At 44.3% G+C, this 15,749-nt stretch overlaps 1 protein-coding gene across 3 annotated transcripts in view; it reads right to left on the bottom strand.

Annotated features, from left to right (window-relative positions):
- Positions 1-5,724: 5,724 nt before the first annotated feature.
- The window catches only part of BCHE (butyrylcholinesterase), a 36,859-nt gene continuing 26,834 nt past the window's right edge, over positions 5,725-15,749 (bottom strand). For all 3 annotated transcript variants that reach the window (XM_054175611.1, XM_009910634.2, XM_054175612.1), the window contains exons 3-4: positions 14,693-14,859; positions 5,725-6,472 (exon numbers count right to left, since the gene is read on the bottom strand). In XM_054175611.1, coding sequence (XP_054031586.1) covers positions 6,345-6,472; positions 14,693-14,859 — 295 coding nt within the window. In that variant the 3' untranslated portion in view covers positions 5,725-6,344. The remainder of the gene's footprint in view (positions 6,473-14,692; positions 14,860-15,749) is intronic.

The following is a 15,749-nucleotide window of genomic DNA, read 5'->3' as shown; positions in this document are numbered from 1 at the left end:
ATTAAGCCCAAGAGTAAAGGTTTTTATGAGTGCAACTAATCCAGTTTCTCAACAGAATGCTGGAAGGTTTATGTGCTAAAACCAGATAATCAGCATTCATGCTTCAAGACGGCAGCAGGGGTCAGGAAGGAATTATCTTGTCTTATGAAGCATTTCAAAATGGCTAATTATGTTTGCTCCTAAAATTTGGTCCTAAAACAATTGAAATCAGATTAAAAGCCTTTGAACTTTTAACTGTGAATGACTAATTTGGCTGAGGTGTTGATTTATATCCAAAAGCCCTGTGACCATTTTACTCCTCAGCGGAGACCAAACAGATACACTTTGCAAATACAAACCCTGTAACACGGAAGTCTCCAGCTCCATGCTGCTCGCAAAAGTTGGAAACATGGTGCTGAAAGGCACCTGCTGCTGAATCTGTCTCTCTGTGACTGTATGTGTGTGTGGATGGATATCCACTACAAGACCTCAAAGTAATGGCCTTCTATATTCTGCCCTGGTGAGGCCACATCTGGAGTGCTGGGTCCAGTTCTGGACTTCCCATTACAAGAGAGACAGGAAACTGATGGAGAAAGTCCAGTGGAGGCTCCAAAGCTGCTGAGGGGCCTGGAGCATCTCTGTAAGGAGCAAAGGCTGAGAGCCCTGGGGCTGAAAGCCTGGAGAAGAGCAGCCCCAGAGGGGATCTGAGCAATGCTCAACAAGAGCTAAAGGGTGGTGATCAAGAGGATGGGGCCAGATTCTGTTCAGTGGTGCCCAGTGGCAGGACAAGGGTCAAAGGGCACAAACGGGAACCCAGGAGGTCCCATCTGAACAGGGGGAGAAGCTTCTTTGGTGTGAGGCTTCTGGAGGCCTGGAGCAGGCTGCCCAGAGAGGTTGTGGAGTCTCTTTCTCTGGAGAGATTCCAAACCTTCCTGGACAACACAACCTACCCTTAGTTACCCTGCTTTAACATGGCGGGTGGACTGGATGATTTCCACAGGGTTCCTTCCAATTGCAACCATTCTGTGCTTCTCATCTTACAGAACCAAGTTCCTAAAATTACCCATCTCTACATGGTTGCCAAATACCTCCTGTGGATCCCAAAGTTACTGGATTTAAATAGCCTAAAGTTTTCTAGTTTGCTAGAGAGTTGTTTAGAGATGTAAATTTCTTCACCCTCATACAGCTATAATCACCTAGCAGTGGAAAGCCCACCTAGCTCCTAGACAGATAAGGACAAATAAAACCAAAGCAATGAGAAGGAAAAATCCTTGTACACCTGCCAGAAATCTTCTTTTCCTAATGGATTCCTGCTCCCAGTCCACCCAGGGTAAATCACCAGGCATGTGGCATGCAGAGCAGATGGATCAGTCATGGTAAATGTATACAGCTGCACATCTTTGTTCCACAGGTGCTTGGGCTCAGACTCGTTGGCCAGATTCAGAGCTGTTGGCAAATGACCATGGATTGGAAGAGAAAAGACAGTGTGAAAGTAGTCAGCTGGCACCACAGCTTTCCACAGCAGCCCTCGAGCCTGAGCCAAACCTGCAGGTCTCATTCCTCACCCCATGTTCTGCATCACTGTCAAATTCCTAAACTTACTCCGCAGTTCAGTGGGAGGCTTTTTTGGCTGGAGCTGTTGGAAGGGAGACACTGGGATATTTACTGGAGACACTGGATAAGCCCTTCAATTGTTGGTCAGTGTAGGGCAGAAGTACCTGGGAGGAAGGCTTCATTTATGGGCCTTGGGGTTTCTCTTTTTGTTTTCCCCCAACTTGGTTGTTTGGAGTTGTGTTGGTCCTCCCCTCTCTCCCTCCCTCCTTGTTTGGTTGGAGTTGTTTGTGGGTTTTGTTCCCCCTTGGCTGGAGTTGTTTGTGGAGTGTTCTTCCCCTCCTGGGAGGCTGGAGCTGCTGGTTTGGGTGTATTTCCCCCTCCATGGAGGTGTTTTTCCTGTTTCTTTTTTATTTGGGTTTTTGGAACATTTTATGTATTTGTTAATTTGTGTGTGTGTAGTTTCGTTTGTTTGGGGTTTTGTTCCCCTCTTCTTTCCCCTACAGTTGTGAGGAAGAAGGGAGAAGCAAGGGCACAAACCCTCTGTGACAGGCTGGCATTGGCCAGAGGCAGGGGAGGCTGGACATGCTGCAGGTGTAACTGAAGCAGGGTGATGTTTGTTATGTCCCTCTAAATAGCTGCTGCTGATGTTGCAGAACTGGTGCTGAGCCAGTAGAAATGTATGAACCATATTCAGGCTTGAAAGGACAACATTATGGTGTTGACAGAAAAACAAATCCCTCTCCACTGTTAATGTTGGGTTCAGATTCATGTATATTGTACCTGCATATGACAAGGAGCCAAATCACTTGCTGGGGATCTGTTGTGATATGAAAATTAGAGAGGTCTACATAAGGCCACTTTAAGCTTATACATCACAGAATCACAGGGTTGGAAGGGACCTCCAAAGCTCATCCAGTCCAACCCCCTTTGCAGTCAGCAGGGACAGCCTCAACTAGACCAGGCTGCCCAGAGCCCTGTCTGGCCTCACCTTGAATATCTCCAGGGATCCCCATCCACCCCAACCACATCTCTGGGCAACCTGTTCCAGTGTTCCACTACCCTCATGGTGCAGAACTTGTTCCTCACATCCAATCTCAATCTGCCCTTCTCTAGTTTGAAGCCATTGCCCCTGCTCCTGTCACTGCAGGCCTTAGCAAACAGTCCCTCTGCATCCTTCTTGTAGCTCCTTCAGGTACTGGAAGGTTGCTATTAGTTCTGCCTGGAGCCTTCTCTTCTCCAGGCTGAACAACCCCAAAATACACAGCATGGAATGTATACATTTTGTCTCCTGACAGTTCCATAACTTTGTGCTAATCAGAAATAATTTTCTCTCCGACATTCAAAATGACAACACAAAAAGAACTTAGGTCCCTTGTGTTCCAAAGACACATTTCCAGCCATGAGCTGATAGAGATTTGCCTCTGCTCCTTACTGCTAAAAGTATAAATTGTCCATTGAAGATTTCAGCTAGGGCATCTCTCTGGGTGTTTATAGAGCAGTAACCTCTGCGCTAGGAATAGCCTAAGCCTCTGGTGACCAAATAGGGCCAAAAAGCCAGCGAACCCCTCACACAGGCTGTAACTATGTGGTAAGCAGTGATGGCAGGGCTTAGAACAAGGTCTGAGCAGCCATCCCCAAAATTCAGGCTGTGAGTATAAAACCTGAAACTGGGAGAAAGCCTGGAGACCCTGGGTCATCATTCTGACAGAGACCACTTCGGGGAGCTGAGAGCCTCTGTTCAATGCCAGCATTTTCAGCTATGCAGACCAGGTGCCTGGAACCTCCCAAATCCTTCAGTTCTCTGCCACTTCAGCAGGAGCACGGATGAGAAACTTAGCTAACTCAAATTCCTTCAGACAAAACATTTTAAAATGCAAAAAACTGGTGGTTATCATGAAACTTTTTTTTAATTTCTGGTAAATTTCTGCCTTCAGTCCCTGTCTGGCTCTGTGAAGTACGTGTGAAATGTCTGTAATTTAATCAGTGTGCTGCTAGCTTATAAACCTAATGACAACTGGGGTAATGCCAACATTTTTCTTGGCACTGCACTTCATTTTATTATAATCTTCCCACAGCTCTGGGATCAAAATCAGAATTCCTCCTTTGGATATCAGGAATCAACACATTTCCTCTGGTTGCATGGAGAAACCTTGATATCTTGACTTCTTTTGAGCCAAAAGAAGACATTCAGTGCCAACAGTAGCCCTCCGGCCAGGCCTGGGTGAGAGAGCTCTTGGATGTGCATTAAGCCATGACACAGAATCCTCAAACAATTCCCAGCCTACCTTTGCCTGACCTTTACTTTGAAACTACCCACGATGGGGACTGGGCTTTTTTTCACACTTCATTATCTTACCACTTACATCCAAGTACTTCAAGCTTTCTTGTATTCACAGAAGTGTGGCTTATGAATAGATGACTCCATCATAGATATTGATTTCATAGCAATGAAAAATGGAGAGATTATTTCCCAGCATAGGAAAAAAAAAAAATTACAACTCTAGCAATCAACCAAGAAATCAGTAAAACTTCAAAAAGTGGTTTAACCTTTATTTTATTCTTCTCTTCCTTCCTCCCTCCTCCATCCTTATTCCTTCTAAAGAATGTGGCATGGTTTGCATACTGTGGAAAGTCTTCAAATGGACCTTCTCCAGCCTAGCTCACAGAGCATGCAGACCAAGGGCACCTTCCCAGCAACCAACCTGATTTCCAACCTGCCCTTCCCAAAGGTCATTTGTGCATTTTACTTAGCTCAGATTTCCACACACACCCCTCCACACCCACCCCCCCACACACACTTCAATTAGGTTATTTAGACAGTGAAATACAGACAAGAAGAGGATTTCAAGAGAGAGATATGCTGCTTTTAAACGTGCTTAGGCGGTGCTGGTGGCTGGCAGTGGCAGAACAACATCCAACATGTCTCTGAAGCACATCAAGTTTAAAATAGGGAGGGCCAGAACTGCACCGGTTCATCCTGCTGTGTTTTTTCCAGCAGCTCATCACTGGCATGAAGAATAGCCAATAAATACCCAATACACTGCAGGCTGACACAGCTCTCCCTGCAACTGTTCCTAGCAATAGCTATGCTAATGTATGTAATGAGCTAATTACCTGTGCTATAAACACCAAGTGCTGCATAAAGAAGGCTTTTTAATTCCAGATAATTTCAAGTTGCAATCAGCCTGCTCAGAAATGGCCAGGTTGCTTTGATTGTGGTCTTGGAAAATACTGTGCTAAAAGGTGATTTTTCCATCATTTATTTGAGTAATAACTTGTCTTCTCTCAGAAAAAAACCTGAAATTGCAGAATTGGGCCTTTTGCAAAAATAAATCCTTTCACTGTAGGGATGCTGCGTGGTCAAACTGCTTACCAGAAGGAGAATACTCTCTGTTCATTATCTCTACCTCTTCAGTCTCCTCAGTTCGAGGAGGAATTCTGCAAGAGCTCGCAAGCGCTAGAAGAGCAAATGGATGCCCTGCAACGCTGTTGCACTTCTCCAGAGCTGCAGGATAATTAATTCATGAGCTGGGCTGGTGCTTTCACATACTCCTGATATTTATCAAAACTTTGGCATTTATTCTTCCCAGTTGGGCCAGCAAAAAGCAGCCAATTAAGGTGATATTCAGGCATACAACTTCCAACCCCATCCAGAAGCAAAGTAGGACAAAGAATTATCCAGGGCTTTTTTTAGAGGCTTCTAATAGATTCAGCTGAAGTAGGTAGAAAGAGATCTGGGAGATGCCTACTTGCACAGCATCTAGGGATCGCTTGACCATGTCAAAGAGCTGGGTCCTTCCCAACAAGGTCACAATGTCTCTCTGCAGTGTTGTCCTCCCCAGTTTTCCTCAAGAGGAGCAAGGACTTTGTGGCCAGGTCCCACTGCCCCGCTGAGAGTGAGCTGGCTGAGCAGGGCTTTCATGGCTGCTTTCTGATGAGCCTGCTGACAGGCAGAGCAATGCTCTTCTGCAGTAGTCATGGAGCTGTCTCTTGACTAGAAGGCAAGGGTGGACAAAAAAATAATCATAACTGGAGCTTACCTCCATAGCAGAGACAATTGAAGACATTGGGAGCCCGAGCCAGGAAAGCTGTGAGCTTGTGAATCTGTAGGTGTTTACTCGTGAAAAATGAGGCCAGCAGAAGCAGAGGCATCAATTCTCCTGGCTTGCTTCACCGCTGCATTTGCACAGGGTGTCAATGATTTAGGCCTTCAATACCCAGTTTGAATAGTCTCCTACAATAGATTGTGCCACAGGTTTGGCCATAAAGAAGCAATGATCTGGGGTTTTAATGGCAGTCTTAAAACTTTTTGGTCTAACAAGCAAATATCATTTGCTATGTCCAGCAAAGTTATTATCTCTTTATGTTTATGTCAATGAAATGATGTCTGAAGCAAGGTTTAAGTGCGGTGGCATCGCAGCTAAAGATCAAAGCCAATTGTGTTTTGCATGGCAGCCCTGTAAAACACTGCTATTCCTATTAACCAGAAATCCACTTTTCTGTGGCAGATTACATTGTTGCTTTGAAGTGTGAATTGCAGCAGCCAGTGTTTATAATAATATGTACATCATTAATCTTCAGGCTTTAATCTCTGTAGTCCTATCTAGCACGGCGAAGCTTCAAACACTGCGGTGCCTGATATTGTTTATTGAGATATGAGGTGAAATCTAAATCAAGGGTCTGGGGAATCAAAACGATATCATAAAACTCTTTTAATCTGCATAACATATTTAATGCTAGATGTGTTAGAAAGCTACTTGTGGATTTGCCTGATGAGCAGTAATACAGACATACTGGAAAGGGTAAACATATTAATTAGAGCCTGCACATCTCTCTTTCTTGCTGGTGTAATCATTAAATTGATTTTTCCAGTCTGACATGTAATTGTTCCAGCGATGGAATCCTGCTTTCCACTCCCGTTCTGCTTCATCAATATTTCCTGTAAAACACAAAATGGGTTACATTAATCTAAATGTGAATCTCTTTATATGCTAATTGGAAAATAATTTTGATTATCAATGTCATTTGCTCCAGATAAATCATGAGATGGGGCTTTTGCCTCTTAAACCTGGAATGAATGAAAATGCAGTGATTAAGAGTTTATCTTTACATCAGCAAGGAAGGACTGCAAAGAGACAATACTGGCACACCACAGGGTAATAAATATATTAAGTATGGGCTTGCTGATTTTGGATCATACTTCTGTCCATCAAATTAATCATTCTAAAGCCTTTTTTAACTAGAGGGGAAAAGAAAAAAAAAAAAGAGAGAGAATCATCAAAATATTCCTTGAAATCTCCTTTACAGTGAGACCTGCATACCCTGGGACAGACGCTTCTAAACACTCCAGCTTTGCTCACAACAACAGCAGCATTGCCATTAGTCCCAATGGACTTCAATGGATGGCCAGGATTTCATCCTGCTGTGGAATAGATCCACAAGTTTAATGTGTAAGGGGCACAAGTCTGGGGAAGGATCCTGTAAACTGTGCACTATGTCAACATAAAACCATCTTCTCTTTTGCTTTTCATTCCAGCCTATAAAGTATTTGCCAATAATCTGGTGTCCCAAGGCAGTATTTATTGTTAAACTTGCTGTACTTAACCAGAGCAGAGGGTGAGGATGAGAAGAGCAATAAAAAGACATCAATTTACAAGGTTGCCAGAGCGTTTTATGGACAAGCATCAGTTGCTCCAGTCCCAAGAGTTAAAGCAGGGGAGAGGTGCAGGGACCTTGCAGGGCCAAGCCACACAACAATTGAAAGTAAGATGAGGAACGTGGGCTGTATCCCACACTGGGGCTTCTGTTTTTGGATCAGTTGTAGGCTTTAAAAACACAGCTTGGAAAACGATTTATGATCTAAGAATGCCTCTACTCATTTTGGACATAATTATCTCAGTGTTCCATATTGACATAGCTTTCTTCCAAAAACCATGGTAGTTGTGTTCAGGAGATAACAGCTCCAAGGCTTCTTCATGCTCTTGTGACTTTATGATCTGCTGCTGCAGCAGACTGTAGGCCTTTTCCCTCCATAAATGCACACTTGCCCCCTTCTTTATGATCCACCAGTACTGCAAGTTTAACTGGATATGTGAAAATGAAATACCTTTGTGTTTTACACATCAGTAGAGAAAATATTTTGGAAAGCAAGCAAACAGATTTGGGGATTTAGTCTGGAGAAGCATCCAGCAATTTGGTTGCTTATCTGTGGTTTAGTTCAACACTTCCAAACCTTTTTTGGTCTGGGAATCCAGATGGCAATTTAATGAGACTTTGAAATGAGATTTACATTGGTTGGTTTACATTACTTGGTTCCAGTGAGATCACAAATAAAACCAAGATACTTGTTTTCCTGGGGAGGTTCTGTTCTTGTAGCCAAAAGGGAAATTGTGAAGAACAAATATAGGGGGGGAGGGGGATTAACAAAAATGAACCACAGTTCAGAGATGGGGCCCTGCCTTATTCCCACGCCACTCCCCATCCCCTCCAGCAAGGTGTCAGGGGAGGGAGGGGGTACCAGGACCCCAATTAATCCAGTAATGAACCCCCACTGACTGCTGAGCAACCCCTGAGTGTTGGGGGGGTGGTGTGTCTCAGCTTCAGAGGGGGTCCCATTGAAGCTCTAGGAAGTGGGGTGGAGAGATGTGTGGCTGCCTGCAGAGTGCAGGATTCCTTAACTGACAAATTCTGTAGCTGCCTAGAGCAAAACAATCACATTCCATGGGTGCCAAGAACAGCATCCTCACCTTGGCACTCTGGGATTGGCACAGGCTGCAGAAGCCACCTCCTTGACATGCTGGCACCTCTGATTGGGAACAGATTTTAGCTTATCTATGTGGTTGGATTTTACTGTCTAGGGGATTGATAACACCATGTAAAAACAGCCACTCCAAGCTATAAGGTAGATTGGGGGTTAGGGCTGCTAGGGATCTCTGCTTCTGTCAGTTCACTACTTCTGGCTGGGGTTCAGTGTAGGGAAGCTGCAAGGGATATGCCCAGGACTTCTGTTGGCTGCTTTGTCTCTTAAGGGCTTCCAGGACTTCTGCTGTTAGTGGGACTCTGAGACTCTGTGTTGCTGGGGATTCCACAATGCAGCAATAAAGGACTTCTGGGAGGACTTCTGAGCTTCTCTGCTCTCTGCATTTCTGGAATCTCATTGCTATATGGCAACAGAGTTCCTGCCTTCATTCCTCACCCAATGGCAGCCTGGATCAGGGGGGAACAATAGCAGTTGGTGCCTGAACGTGGATGGATGACTGGAAGACTTCAAGAGGCAATATCCTGCCTCTCAGAAACTTGCCTAGGGATGTTTCTGAACATAAAGCTGCAGCCAGGGCCTCAGGTGGAAAATTCAGCTATAGCCATGTCAAATGGTTTGGGAATACTGGTGTTATTTGCAGAAAAATTCCTCAGCTCTGTTTCTTGTCTTTTCTTGGTTATGGGTATCCAGTTTTGTTTATCCAGGCAAAGCCTCCCTTTAGGAATTAAAAAGCCTGTTCCTTCTTTAATTATTCAAGTTTGGATGTGTTAGAAGGCTGCCCCAAAACGTTGGGAACTGAAATACCTGCACCATACACAAGTCCTCGTTTAAAAGTCACTGTTCTAGGGTGTAAATTATGAGGTGTTTCAGCATTTCTTAAAGATCACAATGAAAAATTGAGTTGACTGGGGGGAGCCAACAAGAAGAAACTCAGAGTGGCCACTAGTATGAATCTAAAAGACAAAAGGGGAAGGAAAACACTAAAATAAGAACTTGGTTTCCCATTTGTTTGCTTTTTTTCAGTGATAAGATCCAAATTGAAGTCACAAGTCAATGCATCCCATTATCACCAACATCATCAATCTCTTTGAAGCAACCACCCATGACTTAGATGAGCTGACAGCTAGAAGAGAAGAAAAAAAAAAGAAGGCAAAGCTTAGAGAATTTCTCTTACCCAGGAATCACAGCTCAGCCACAGCTGTGGCATTCAGCTTTTAATGCACTGGGCTGAACCTGCTCTATGCTCTCATTGAACAGAATCACAGAATAGCTCATGCTGGAAGGGAGCTCAAGAGCTCATCTGCTCCAAGATCCCCACCATGCCCAGGGACACCTCTCAGCTCCACTCAGCTGCTCAAGGCCTCAGCCAGCCTGGCCTTCAACACCCCCAGCAAGGAGGCAGCCACAGCCTCCCTGGCCAGCCTGGGCCACACTCTCACCACCCTCCCAAGCAACAACTTCTGCCTCAGCTCCACTCTGACCCTGCTCTGCCTCAGCTTCCAACCCTTCCCCCTTGGCCTGGCTCTAGACACCCTCAGGAAAACTCTGTGCAGCCTTCCTGCAGGATGCCTTCAGGTCCTGGCAGGCAGCTCTGAGGTCTCTCCTCCAGGCCGAACACCCCCACAATAAAAGGGAATAAGGTGTTGTGCTGGGTTACACCCATTCTTGATGGGGGCTGAAAAGAAGTGAGGCCCCAGGCGGACAAAAGTAACCTGATCCAGGTGGGCAGAGAGAGAGACTTGGTTTTCCCCTCCCAGAAGGAGGGGTCCCCTTGGATCAAAGGTGGTCTACTGCACTCCCTCTTCCTGTCAGCAAGCCTATCAAAAACGGTGGACATCTTCCTTCCCTTTCCCATTCACCTCACCAGACCTCTGCTACTGCTTGACAGACCTCTGCTACTGCTGCTTCCTGCATCCACACTTTCTGCAGAACTGAATCCACTGGCACCAAGGGGATCCAATGCCAGCTGGGCCTGGTTTTGAGTATTTTTCTGTTTACCCTTCATCCTATACCTTTGTAACCTTCCCTGTTACTGCTATATGTTTGGGTTTTTTGTTAAAAACTGACCTTTTTTACTTCCAAACTGATTCCAGACCATCTTATTTTGTGATCTTACCTCTCCTTTCTCCTGCCTAATTTGCTTTTTATCAGGAAAGGGAGAGGGGAAGGAATCTAAATCTGTTTCCATTTGGGCTTTTGGACTCTGAGTGAAGCTCAAACCAGGACAGAAGGCAAGAAGAGCCCAGACTCAATCCCAAACTTTAGAGTGCTATCAATTAGCCTAATGCAAAGCCCAGATGACTGTCTGAGGAGGGAGGTTTCCGCAGCAATGACTCACACCTCAGTGCTCAGAACTGTCCTGGTTGAACAGACCACAAAAACAAAAGGGAATTTTTTGTTGGCCTCTTTGGCAGTGTCAGCACAGACAGCTGGCATTTCTTTTCTCTCCTTACAGCCATGCACCCCTTGCTTGAATGGCATTAAAGAAAGTTCATTTGCTGAACTGCTCGATGTGCTAGGATGTGCTACTTGGGACTGTATTTTTGTGTATTAGCATTAAGCTTGGGACAAAGGCCACGCCGCTGTTGCGATAGAGCATAATGAATGAGGGATGGTGAGTTAGGATTCATTTTTCCATCCTCAGCAGCCCATAAATGCAGGTACCTGCAAGCTTCTTGATTCATTAGAATGATAAATGCTACAAATTTATCTGTGCTGTAGGTTTTCAGGATGGTAGTTCGTACATTAATGTTCAGAAAAGAGAAAACAAATAGTATCTGCACTTCAGTATCTCTATTCCCTGCTCTTGAGGCACACGCTCTGAATATCTATGCTCTTTTAGCCACAACAGGAGATTTGGTCGCAGATGAATTTTTAAGGAATGCAAGGTTTATAATTTTGTTTGTTTGTTTGAATTTTATTTCTTCTTCCCAAAGTGAAGAGAGCTCTTGGGGAGATGAAATACTGCCAGGGTGGTTCCCTCTCCTGTGATGCGAGGTGCTGGAGCAGGAAAGAACTCCGATTGAAGCCCATAACCTATAGGTGCAGCACACAGTCTCATTTTGGTAGGTGCAATGGCGTTGGTGAGGTTATGTCTGACTCTTCTGCACGCATCTGGTGCAGCATCCAGCTTTGTGGATATTAAAACTGATTCTGGTGGGGGTTTAATATTTTTGCTTCCCTGAGTATTTTGCTCTCCTGAATCCAGATAACAATAGCAAATAATTATTTTGGTGGTCAAGAGGCTGAACTTTTCTTTGTCTCCATATTCAAAATCATTTCAGGGTTGTTTCAATACCTCGTGTATTTATATCAGCTCCTTTGATTTCTCTGTAGATGATATATGATGCAGTAATATCAAATAAACCAGAAAGCTCTGTATTAGGCACTCAAAACCCAGTAATGGAGCAATAAATGGAAAGCTTGGCTGCCTGCAGCTTTCTATAATCAAGAGGAAATGGGCATTTATAAATAGTTAGGGCCCTAGATGCCTTAAAGATTGTGTTAAGGAGGGAGAGTCTAACATAGATGCATTTATAATTAAGGAGTGATTGCTCTAAAAGCCACTGAAGAGTCACTTGCTGTTTACTGCCCCTCCGGTGCATTTCTTTCAGAAGCAGCCATCAGGAAAGGCTCTGGTGGGTGTCCCACTGCTCATGCCCTTGAATGAAACATTAAATGCTGAATGCTCCCAGCTCAGCTCAGGGTGAGTGGGAACAGGGGGGATGCTCGATGCCCTTGCAGTGGGGTTGAAATCTCACCAGGAATCTTTTTGACTTGGAAGCGAGAGCCCACAGAAGGCAAACCGAGTTCCAGCTGACCTGCCTAGTGGTCATCAAGCTGGCCAAGGGCAGTTTCTGACCTGTGTTCTCCATGATACTTCTACAGTTTGTGTACTGGAATTGAAGGAGAAGGCATTCAGAAGTCTTCACAAGTCATGCCAAGTACTCTAGAGCTCTGAAGGTCAGGGTGTGTGTGGCTGTTGCTGTCATGTTACTGCATGAGGCTTAGTTTTTATTATTTTTTTCTCCATCCATAATTGTGACTTTCCCCCCCCTGACATATTTCATGAGGCTGCTTGAGGAAAATAACCATGCAGATGGCAGGGAATAAATATTTTCCTCTCTCATATTTAACTGCCTCGAGGAACCCATTTTACCCAGCCTGTGATGGGAATAGGCTTGCTCAGAGGCTGAGCACATTTGGAGCTGGCCATTGCCTGCGGAGAAGATCCCAAGGGGGTAGCAAGGCTTGTGCTAGCAGCGGATCAATAACTAAATGAGTGGTTCATTACCAAGCATATCCATAATAAGTTCTGACCACTTGGAACAGTGAAAAATCCTCTTGCAATTTCTGCAAGATAAGTTAAACCGGTTTGATTGTCCTCTGCAGCTTCTGCCTGCTGTAATTCCATTCCGTCTATTCAAACCCTACTTGAACCATAACTCACAACAACAATAATATTAAATTTCCTTCCTCCTTGTTCTCTGTCATCTTGCAGCACATCATATTAAAGCAACTTTCTCTTTATGAGAATATTTCAGTGGAAGACATAATAGAAAAGATAGACCCTCAGAAGAGGAGGCATTGTGTGTATGTATGGCACGTGCTGTCCTTTGGGCATAAAAGGAGAAAGAAATGCAAACCAAGATTGCAGTGAAGAGAACTGCCACAATATAAACTGCTGTATCGTGTTGGTAAGCAGAATCCTAAAGGTTTCTTTGTCAGGTTGTACAGGCAACATAAACATAGCCCCACAGGATTTCTGTTATGATAGTTCAAGGACTGAGAGATACAGCAATATCGCTTGACAATATTCTTGTATCACTTCAGGATACAGGATCCATTCTTTCCTTTTTGCTAAGAATATGCTCAAAAAATTATCTTAATTAAATTATGTAAATTCCTGTTGTAAATTACTGAAAATGGCAGAGTGATGTATTTATGTCTGTTGGCAGATGTGGAGTGTTGCTTTGTCATCCCTCACGCCGCAGGACCATGCAAAGTGACTCTGCTGTCCTGCCAAGATGTGCTGAACTATGTCTGGTGATGTGCTCTCTCCTGCTCCTCCACAGAGCAGTTGGCTATGCACAATCCATTTGTAAGATGCAGATTACTCAACAGGGGTTCACAGCCAGGTTAAAGAAATATGTAAAACAGTTCAGTCCTCCTGGCTCAGCACAAAGGGCTTGTCAGAGTTTGAGACATCTCCCTAAAATCCATCAGCAATTTGGTATACAGTGATTTTAAAATAGCAGAGTGTGCTTGATGAATTATTCATTTTACCTACTGTTTTTACTTCTCTTGATTTAATTGAAAAACAGCTTTTGAGAGGGGATAAACGTTGAGCCATAATACAGTTATAGGCTCAAATGAGGAGGGAATAAATTACTTCAGAGAGAATCATCTGTGTGCCGTCAAAGTTTACAGTTTTTAACACTAACAGTCAAATTGAATCTCACAGAAAGCTTGTAAATGACTAATTAACAGCTTTAAAAGTGTCTCTTGTTTTTGAAGTGAGACTTCCCCCTCCCCTCCAGTCAGGCTGCAAAATCATTTTATGAAAGCAATCCCTTTCAATGCCCAGAAGGACAGAGGCTTGGTGTGTTTGCTGGGCTCTGCAAACCCAGCTTCAGTCGGCTTCTGAACAAAATCGGAGCCTTTTGTGTTCAGCTGAGCTTAAAATTTCAAGCAGCCCATTATACTTTTCTAAGCAGTGAAATCTCATAAACTTGAAGTATACATGGTTAGGAACAAATCAGTTCTGTTTTGCATAGGCAAATCCTGAAGTCTCTGGGTTGTCATCAATGATTAAGGCTCTTGAAATAAAACACAGGGTGCTCTGGTGTGAGAGGCAGAATGGAATCCACTCCTGGCAGCAGCCATGCACTTAATATCCTCTGGGATTAGTTGCATAATAATATAATCCCATAAATAATAGATAAATTAATCCCAATGTAACACCCCACAACATACCTCAGGTACATGAAGGTTATACAGAATGTCTAAAGCCTCCAGAAATCCCATGGCAAGGTCCCTCTTTAGCAATGTCTCAGGAACCCAAAGCCAAGCCCCTCACAGGGCATAGCTTGAGACCACAGATTTGCAGCACTCATAATGTCACGTTGGGAATGCATCTGTACCTGGGGACAAGAGAAGCTCCACACCACCCAAATGCTGGCCCATAGCCTGTCCCAAATCTTTTGTCCCAGCACACAACAGGGTGGAGAGTCCATGACACACGACACAGCATGGACAATTCTACCCAAGATCTGAATGTGCAATGGAAATTCATTTATAAACAGGAATGTAAAGATTTAAACTCAGTATCACTTGAATACCAAGCAAATGATCCTTGTATAAAAGTTCTACAAAATCAACTCTAAAAGCATTTTTTACCTGTCCATTCCAGGATTTTGGGGAAAAAAATATTCCAGAAGCGACAGTACTGAGCACGTAACTTTGTCAGCAGCTCTGGAGCGCTGGTGTTCAGGGTCAGGTACTGCTGCTGACTGCTGCTGAAGGCTGGCCAGCGTCCTCCTTTAATCAGGGTCCCGTTTGGAGCTCTAAACCACAGAACAAACATTGCATTAGGAATGAGACATTTACCTCAGCACCTCAATAAAGTTTGTCTGGGTTTTTTTGTTTAACAGTAATTTTTCAGCTGAAGTGTGTTAGTTTGGAACTACTGCAGTACCCTTTCATTAGCAACAGGTTGGAGGGGAAGGAGATGTTCCTCTTTTGGCGTATTCTGGGTTAATAGCACGTCCAGAGGAGGGCCAAAAAGATGATCCAGGGGTTGGAACACCTCTGCTGTGAGGTAAAGGCTATGGGAGCTGGGGTTATTCATCCTGGAGATGAGAAGACTCCAGGGGGACCTTAAAACTGCCTTTCAATAGCTGAAGGGATCCTACAGGAAGGCTACAGAGGGGCTTCTTATACAATTTGTCCATCCATAGGACAAGGGGAAATGGATTTAAATTGAAGCAGAATAGGTTTAGATTGGATCTTAGGAAGAAATTCTTCACTACAAGGGTGAGAAGACTCTGGAATGGATTGTCCAGAGAGGTTGTGGATGTCCCTCCTTGGAGATGTTCAAGGCCAGGCTGGATAAGGCCTTCAGTAACCTGGGCTAGTTGAGAGGCATCCCTACCCATGGCAAGGGGTTGGATTAGATGATCTCTAAGGTCTCTTCCAGCCTAAGCCATTCTATGTATAAACAATCACACACTAACTACACTCCTAGAACCTGGAGATTTGCACAAAAGCTGTAAGTCACTATGGATAACTGCAGAGCAAACCAAGCCACCAGTCAGGTAGGTTTGAGTAGTTTATGGTTTAGTTTGGGTGCTGCTGACCCTTTCAGGCAGATGAATGGGTTGGCCTAAAGAGCTAAGATAAAAATGCAGGCAAAGGTACAAATAACAGCTAGATGCCAATGAGAGCCTCTTCTCCT

The sequence above is a fragment of the Dryobates pubescens genome, chromosome 32, assembly GCF_014839835.1.
Source record: "Dryobates pubescens isolate bDryPub1 chromosome 32, bDryPub1.pri, whole genome shotgun sequence".
NCBI lineage: Eukaryota > Metazoa > Chordata > Aves > Piciformes > Picidae > Dryobates > Dryobates pubescens.
The sequence above is the reverse complement of the archived record's forward strand: the minus strand, read 5'-3'. Positions and strand labels throughout refer to the sequence as shown.